The 8,574-nt window shown below is 40.2% G+C and overlaps 1 protein-coding gene across 4 annotated transcripts; it reads right to left on the reverse strand.

Moving 5' to 3' along the window:
• PPIL3 (peptidylprolyl isomerase like 3) lies at window positions 133-8,548 on the reverse strand. Of its 4 annotated transcripts, XM_021400846.1 has the most exons (7): window positions 8,408-8,496; window positions 8,172-8,219; window positions 5,365-5,439; window positions 3,254-3,347; window positions 2,519-2,586; window positions 1,793-1,911; window positions 133-548 (listed from the first exon to the last, which is right to left on the reverse strand). In XM_021400846.1, the coding sequence occupies exons 2-7, from the start codon at window positions 8,172-8,174 to the stop codon at window positions 422-424; spliced, it is 486 nt and encodes a 161-aa protein (XP_021256521.1). In that variant the 5' UTR covers window positions 8,175-8,219; window positions 8,408-8,496; the 3' UTR covers window positions 133-421. The 4 variants fall into 4 exon arrangements, with proteins under 4 accessions (XP_021256521.1, XP_021256524.1, XP_021256522.1 ...); XM_021400849.1 differs by lacking the exon at window positions 5,365-5,439 and having other exon boundaries at window positions 8,408-8,548; XM_021400847.1 differs by lacking the exon at window positions 8,408-8,496 and having other exon boundaries at window positions 8,172-8,401.

Here is an 8,574-nt window from a genome sequence, read left to right on the forward strand (position 1 = left end):
GGGTACCACATTTTCTGAAAAAAAAGAATAGGGCATGTTAATATTGACACAGGAAGGTTTCAGAAAGCTGGCAGTATGCAAAGGCCATGGCTTCAACATCGTACCACTATTAAAGATGACAGAAAAGAAAGATTTGCAAAATATCTATACATATATATTTGAAAGTCTTATTTTACAAGTATAAAAAGCAATGCTTAGAAGCCAAAATCAAGTCAATAAAAGTCAAAACACACCCTGGAAACATGGGAACACAAGGCTCCCCTGTGACAATTCCCAAACAACATCACAGTTCCCAAAACCCTGCATTCAGCATGCCAAGGTGCAGCCCATCTCAGACAACCCTGTCTGATGGCACATCAAACGCCGCCATCCAGCAGTCACTCTGACCAGCCTCTGAAGAATGTGTCACGACTGTTTGTGGCTACAGAGCAAAAGGGTTGGCATGGATGGTGATATCTTTGATGCGAACGTCATTCAGAGGTCGGTAGGTTTTCTCATTGACAGGCAGCTTCTCCAGCTCATCCAAAGTCTCCAAGCCATCAATCACTCTGGAAGAAAAGCAGAACCGCTCAGAATCTCCTCCCTCCTACCAATGACTTAACTTGCACAACGGAGGCATCTCAGAACACTGTACAGTTAGCTAAGTGTCACAGTGCAAAGACTCTACAAGCAAATGATACAAAAATAAGGCAGCCAAACACTGTATATGGCACATAACCTATGACTCACCATAGCAACAACAAGGTACTGGTCATACCAAACTTCACTGTGCATTACTAAAATCCATGGCTGGCAAATCAATTTCCAAACCTGTGATTATAATTACTACCTTCTCACTCAAAGACAAAATTGGTAAGAACCATCCACAGCTGTGCAAATCTAATGGCACAGCAGTGTTCACTGCCACATTCACTGAATAAACAGTCTGGCATAGTTCCTGTCAGAGAGTCCACTCTTTTCTAAGAAAGATCTCCAAAAAACCCCAACTTTCAATCACACCTCTAAACAAACTCAACAGTGAAAGAAACACCTATGCTCAGATGCCTATGAACAATGCAAGTGGAAGGGAACAGCATTATCAATTTCTACCCTTTTCCTTTGGATATGTAAGACCCTGAAAAAAACAACTTTTTCTCAGTAAGATTCACAGACTTCTTAAAAACAAGCACAATAAAAGATATTATCATGATTTTGAGATCGAAAAAGCAGTATTTGAAAGACTCAATTAAATGTGTGCTTTAAGGATGGTATATTACCAGAAGCTTCTATTAACATAGGAATATTTTAGAATAACAATGCATCTTAAACAATCTCATCCAATTTCATAAACTGCCAGTTCCACCTACACAGAAGCATGACCAGGCCAGTACTACACAAATTCACATCTCTAGTTCCACAGCAGACCATTGCTTCTCAGCAAACCTTAACCAGTGTATCCAGTTGTTTTGGAGTTTGTATAAATCAGGCTGCACCCATCTGGGCATGGTATGAGACAGCAAGCAGGAACAATGAGCTTAAAAGAAAAAAACAACCAACAACCCAACTCAGCTCCATTTTTGAGGTAATTTTTAATATGCCAATTTCCTCTGATTTCCCTACTGTTAAGAAAAATTGAGCAGCATTTTGCAGTGACTAATCCTGGTGACAGTGGGAAGCATACTTTCACATATACCCATCCAATATTTTAAAGAACTTCAGAATCTGAAGCATCTAAATTTGCATTGCATGTGATTTTTATATATACATGTCCATTAAACACTATGGCAAAGAGGCATACAGTAGGATCACTCACTTGCCAAAAACAGTGTACTTCATATCGAGGTGCGGTTGCTTGCCATAAGTGATGAAAAACTGCGATCCATTGGTATTTGGACCATTGTTTGCCATAGAAACCACCCCACGGACACTATGCTGAAAGACAGAAAAAACTGAAAATGAATAACCTGTGAAAGCAGAACTTCAACATGTACAATGTGCTCAGTGACTTGACCACCAAATCACAGAATGGCTTGGGTTGGAATGGAACTTAAAGTTCACCCAGTACCATCACCCTGCTGTGAGCTGGCTGCCACCTGTCAGATCAGGCTGTCCAGGGCCCATCCATCCTGGCCTTGAGCATCTCCAGGGATGGGGCAAGCACCTGGTACTCTTCCCAAGTATCATTATTAAAAAGAAATCTAGTTGGTTTCAACCAACAATGTGATATCACAACCCATACTTAGCTCCTCAAACCTGCTTTTGTAATTAAAAAACACTTCCCAGCCTCTAGTGCATTAAAAATACTATGTTACAAATTATTTCTACATCTGATTTTCCTTATGAGAACTCTCAAAACTAACTTGTCAAGTAATAAAATGCCTGTTTCTGTTTTAATAACAAGCTTTCTAACTTTTCCTTGATTATACTTCATTTTGCAATTACAACACGGGTATTTAATCCAGCACAACACTGAGCATACACCAACCTGTAAAGAAAATTAATCTGAAAACATAACGGCATATTGAGAGCACAGAAATACCTTTAGGTATTCACTGAATTCATCTTCAAACTTCTTGCCCCAGATGCTGGTTCCTCCTTTCCCAGTGCCTGACAAAGAAATACCACAATACATTACTGGATTTTCAGATTGGAAAATGCAGTAATAATTTAACACTGTAAAATTTTACAACAAAGGTGCCAGATACACCCTAGCGCATTTGAGCCAGGAACCAGGTTCTCCTGTCTTAATACTGAGCGGAGCCATAATTCTATATAATTGCTTACTCAGAAGCAAAACAAAACAAAAAAAAAAAGGATATATCCTCAAATTAAACTCAGTATAAGTGCAAACAGACACACATTTGAATTAGACATTCTCCTAAGAAGCTGATGCTGCCTGTGACATTTTCCCAATTGCTTTAGAGGCAATGTAGCTTTCTAGCCAGAAACCATAGCAGCAACTGTTACCTTTTCAACTGCTGGTAAGTCAGTAGAACCATCATATTTCGTGGAAAGAGTTGGAAAAATTAAAGTTTACAGAATGTTACACTACTGCATTAGATTATTTAGAACCAGGTATTGGCTGCTTCTCTGTAAGCTCACATCATTAAAACCTCTATTAGCAATACAAGATATTTTTAACTTTATTTACATTTTGTTTTTATAAGTATTATTGATGCTTACAATTTCCTTGTATTTCTTGGTATTTTATTTATGTTTTACTTTTATACTTATGCATACTTTTCTACTGTGAGACTCTGACAAAAGAATTTACCTAATGGGTCCCCTGTCTGAACCATGAAGCCCTTTATATTCCGGTGAAACACGCAGCCGTTGTAGTAGTTACTAGCACAAAGAGCCAGGAAATTCTAAGGATATGAAACAAACAGTATGAATAAAACACACAGAAATAATATTCTCTGTTACTAAAATGGCAAAACCAGAAGTAACACTTTTGCCTCTGCTTTGCAATGTGACCATGTCATGGCATTTGTCCCCTGTCCCAGATCACCGCTGGCTATTAAAAAGCATAAATAGCACTCAGGCCTCATCCATCCCTCTTCAGGATTTTTGCCACTACTATCAACAGTACCAAACGTAATAAAAAAAAAAAATCCACAGGTTATATGAAAAATCAAACAGGCCACAATGAAACCGTTTGTGGATAATATCAGCAGATAAGATGAGGTGAGAAACAGGTCTGATAGGAGCTTCACAAGTCATAGAGTGGCTTGGGTTGGAAGGGTGAAAAATCATCTTGTTCTAACTCCCCTGCAGTGGGCCCAGGTGAACCTCATGAGGTAAAACAATTCCAAGTGCAAGGTCTTGCACCTGGGTTGTGGCAACCCCCACTATCAACACAAGGTGGAGGATGAAAGGATAGAGCACAGCCCTTCCAAAATGGACTTGGGGGTACTGGTGGATGGCAAGCTGGACATGAAACAGCAATGTGTCCTTGCAGCCCAGAAAGCCAACTGGGCTGCATCAAAAGAAGTATGGTCAGCAGGTCGAGGGAGGTGATCCTGCCCCTCTGCTCTGTGCCTGTGAAGCCTCACCTGGAGTACTGCATCCAGGTGTGGAGTCCTCAGTACAGGAGAGACAAAGACCTCTTAGAGCACATCCAGAGGAGGCCCACAAAAATGATCCAAGTGATGGAACACCTGCCCTATAAGAACAGGCTGAGAGAGCTGCAGCTGTTCTGCCTGGAGAAGGCTCCAGGAAGACCTGAGAGCAGCCTTTCAGTGTCTAAAGGGGGGCTATAAGAAGGAAAGGGACAGACTCTTTAGCAGGGTCTGTGGTGATAGGACTAGGGGAAATGGTTTCAAGGTAAAGGAGGAGAGAGTTGGACTGGATACAAGGAAAAAGCTTTTTACAGTAAGGTTGATGAGGCAGTGGAACAGGTTGCATAGAGGGGTGGTAGATGCTCCATCCTTGGAGACATTGAAGGTCAGTCTGGACAGGGCTCCGAGCACCCTGATCTAGTATAGGTGTCTCTGCTTATTGTAGGGGTGTTGGACTAGATCACTTTTAAAGGTCCCTTGCAATGCAAAAGATTTTATGATTTTATGATCTATCACCAAAACAGCTGTAAAACCACAAGTCTTTGTTACAAGCTATATTTTCAAGAAACTGCAGTTTGTCTTTAGAGTTCCTGTTTCCTTGGTTTCCTACAGAATAAAGTTAAGATGGGTTGAAGAATCACTATTCAGTGAATCCCACAGAATAATGCAACAAAACAGTCATACTGAATTATGATTAAGTTGCTCCTTCAACACTGTCACGGACAAAAAGGATTTAAATACGGTTGACAGCACAAGGCCATCTCGCTTGAACAAACAAGAGGACTGAGGCATGTCCATAAATATCACTTGCATTCACATTTTTATTCTGTAAATGTGTCATAATTTTGTAATAAATAACTTCAAGCCTCAGGTTTTTGTTTAGTTATAAAGTAACCAATTTCAATGTAAGCTTAATTTTACCACAGAAAAGAAAAGTTGGGGTCTCTGTCAAACTTGGAGTGATTCTTACTTCTTTTTTAAAAAAGTCCCATCTGTTTGAGTGTGAGCAAACCAAGGCAAAAGTGGGAATCCCAGACCATATCCCACGTTTCACCTTAAGGGCAAAGGACACTTTGAAATACACCAGAAATTGGAGAGAAATAACTCTCAAGTAAATCTTACCTGGTGAGAAACAGGCAGCTAAGCTTTAGGCTCTATGATACAGCATGCAAGAATACAGTGGCCAAGTTCCACACCAACTTAAAATGGAATATTCTATTATCTGCAAATATTAGCTGGAACAGTCACGCCTCCTGTTCTGTGGTCTCCACTATTATTGCTTTGCTTCAACACTGCACAATTCCACTCCTGTTATTCAACTTACTTCACATGTTTTCGGTGTTCGCTCACAAAACAGTTCAATTTTAATGTCTCCTACATCAGTGTGTAGCGTGACAGCCTGAGAAAGAGTCACAAAACACAATTAAACCAGCAATGAAAAGCTAACAGCTACAGTTTAGATTAATTTCCTGCTTCCATCAAGAACAGGAGCAAGTTCCCATTGCACATAACCGCTGTCACTGTTTGGCCACAGGCAAGCTACTGTCAGAAACCTTCCATATTTGCAGTGCAATTACCAGAACGTGTTGGTTTCAGTTAGTTTCAGGCCAAACCAAGTTTGCCACAACAATGTAGAAGCTCTGATATGTGCTATTACACTTCAGAGACACATGATTCATCCAAGAATTGGACCTATACTGTCACCTCACTGCAAATTTGAAGAACCAAGGTAATACCTACTTTGGGAGGTCATACTGCAGTGCAATACCCTACTGGTTTACAAGCAGAGGAAGAAGGGATGGGCATTATTAGACTACAGCCTTCTGAGTGAAGGCTAATTCTGAATGGCACTACACATAACTTGCCCCCACAAACAAATAACTCTACAAAACTACACGTTTATCTTAAAAAATTCATAAACAATCTTCACAACATTTAAAATGCCAGCTACCCAGACACGAAGGCATGGGTGTCCAACCTTTTGGCTTGCCTGGGCCACGCTGGCAAGCAGAAATTGTCTTGGGCCACATATAAAATATATCATATAGTTTATGTATATAAGTAACAAAACCTTTTTATAAATGCATTTTTAATTAAAAAACAGAGAGCAACAAAACCATAAAACTAGTGGGATATTTGACCCCGTTTTTCTCAAACTAATGAGTCAAGGTCTGGTTCAATGGAAGTGGCTACAATTCTTACTGAGTTCTCACAGTGTCTGTCAAGAGATTTTCGATGAAATATTACTCTTCCCCTCTTCATCCTTGACAATAATTGTTCACAAATGTACATACTGCCAAAAACTGATGACATGAATAAGGTGTGATTGTGAAGTGAGGGATATTTTTCTCTGGTAAGAGAGGGCTTTTAAAAGTCTACTAGACTTGATCGAATTTTTCTTTGAGTTGAATGTCTGACTGCAACTCTACACATTCCATTTGAAAATTCACAGCTAATTTATCTATATTGACTGAAATCTGAGTTGCAAATACACCAAAATATTGATGATTTTTTTTTAATCTTGAAATCTTCTCAAATTCCTTTATCAATTCAGAAAGCATGGCTGCATAATTTTTGCTGTTCATAGGACTGTGCTTAGCCAATGCATCAAAATGCATGAAATCATTTACTATAACTTGAGCTCGCCATAATTTAAGTTTAAATTTCAAATGCTGTTATGGTTTGAAACATAGCAGAGATAAGTTGATTTTCACCTTGAAGATACACATTTAACTCATTTAAATAAGTGGTCAAATCCACCAAAAATGCTAAATGTGTGAGCCATTTTTAATCTTCAAATTCTGACTCAAATTTCCTTTTGATTCCATAAAGGACTTGATTGCAAATCATAAAGTCTTTTTAGCATTCTACCCTGACTTAGCCACCTTCCTTCAGAAAAGTAAACGATGTCCCCATAATCAGCATCCATACTTTTAAGGAACTCCCAGAATTGAGAATGATTCAATCCCTTGGACTTTATGAAATTCACTGCTTTGATGACGATTTGCATGACATTACCATTTTTAAAGCTTTTACACGTCAATTTTTTTTGATGTATGATGCAGTGGTAGTTCACCAAACTGAGTTGCCGTTGGCCACTGCATCATTTTCTATTAATATCATAAATCTCTCTTTTTGACCAACCATCACTGGGGCACCATCAGTAGCTATACCAGATATACTAACAAAGGTTAAAGAAAATTGCTTTAATGTACTTTTTAACTGCTTCATACAAATCCAGAGACTTAGTAGTGTCCTTCAGTGGCACCAAAGAAGCTATTTCTTCAGTGACATTATATTTGTTATCAATACCTCTAGTATAAGTGCAAGCTGAGCCATAGCTGTAGCATCAGTACTTTAATCTATCGTCAAACAAAAAAAAGAGAGATTAGCAGCTTTTTTCTCCAAATATATTTTGATAGATTTCCCATTGTTTCTTCCATTTGCCTGGCTACAGGCTGGTGAGACAAACTGCTTTCAGAAAAAAATCCGTTTATTTTTTGTCAGGGCAAATTATATCTGCCACACTTTGCATAATTGCTTAATAAACTCACCATCAGAAAATAGCTTTGACTTTTTTGCAACCAGATTTGCTACCACTTAACTACCTTTTATATTAGAGTCTGCTTGAGTTGTAACCTTTTAAAAAGATTTTGTTGCATAGAACAGGAGATACTGTCTGTAATGGCCGTGAAGGTACTGCAAACAGTGGACACAGTTTAAGACACACATTCCTATCTCTATCTCTAGCTTGCTGAGCTCTCAGAAGCTTGCAAGTGTACAGTGCTGCATTCACTCAAAAGGGCTACGTGCCTGCAACTCGAACAATGCTTTGGTGGGAAAAGGAACAAACTGGGTTACCAGCTATTAGCCAAACAAGGCTTAACATGCACTATCTTAGAACTGAGAGTCTGACTATATTTCAGACCGATTCAACTGTAAATTGACCTATTTTCTTTTTCACCCTATCTTTTAAAAACCTGAAATGGAATCCTGCACTTTTCATTGCAAATTCTTCACAGCATCAGAGCACAACGCATCATCATTTGAGATGCAGAGCAGCCATTCACTTTCCAAGACATGAACATTTCAGAAAACACAGAAGTACATAAAAAGTGCTATAGCTCTCACCATGTCTGCTCATCAAACAGCTGAGGTAGGTTCGTATATAGCAACTGCCTGCAAAGGAAACACACGACATTTGGTTCACCCTTCCCCCAGCCCCGTTTATGATTCTGAAACGCCCGTGCGGCTCTGAGCTGTTTCACCACAGCGTTACGAAGAGGTAACTGCACGCAACCCCGGGATGAGACTTCCACCTCCGGTACCACCGAGCACACCGCCGCGCCCCACGGCCTCGCACGAACCTGGCGGTTCCCCACGCCCGTCGCTGCGCAGAGCCCGCCCCTCGGCCTGGCGGAAGCGGCGGAGCTGGGGGTGAACTCCGCCCCACGGCCTCGGCCTGCTGCGGCGGGAGCTGTGCGCGGAGCTTCCGTCCGGCACGCTCAGACGCGGAGTTCCGGGCGGTGCGTTT

Source organism: Numida meleagris, chromosome 5, assembly GCF_002078875.1.
Source record: "Numida meleagris isolate 19003 breed g44 Domestic line chromosome 5, NumMel1.0, whole genome shotgun sequence".
NCBI classification, from domain to species: Eukaryota; Metazoa; Chordata; class Aves; order Galliformes; family Numididae; genus Numida; species Numida meleagris.

Coding starts and splice junctions, on each gene's coding strand:
- PPIL3 (XM_021400846.1), bottom strand. Junction 1,912..2,518: donor AATTCAGTGAATACCTAAAG/GTATTTCTGTGC, acceptor TCTGTCTTTCAG/CATAGTGTCCGTGGGGTGGT. Junction 549..1,792: donor AAGTACACTGTTTTTGGCAA/GTGAGTGATCCT, acceptor CTTTTCTTCCAG/AGTGATTGATGGCTTGGAGA.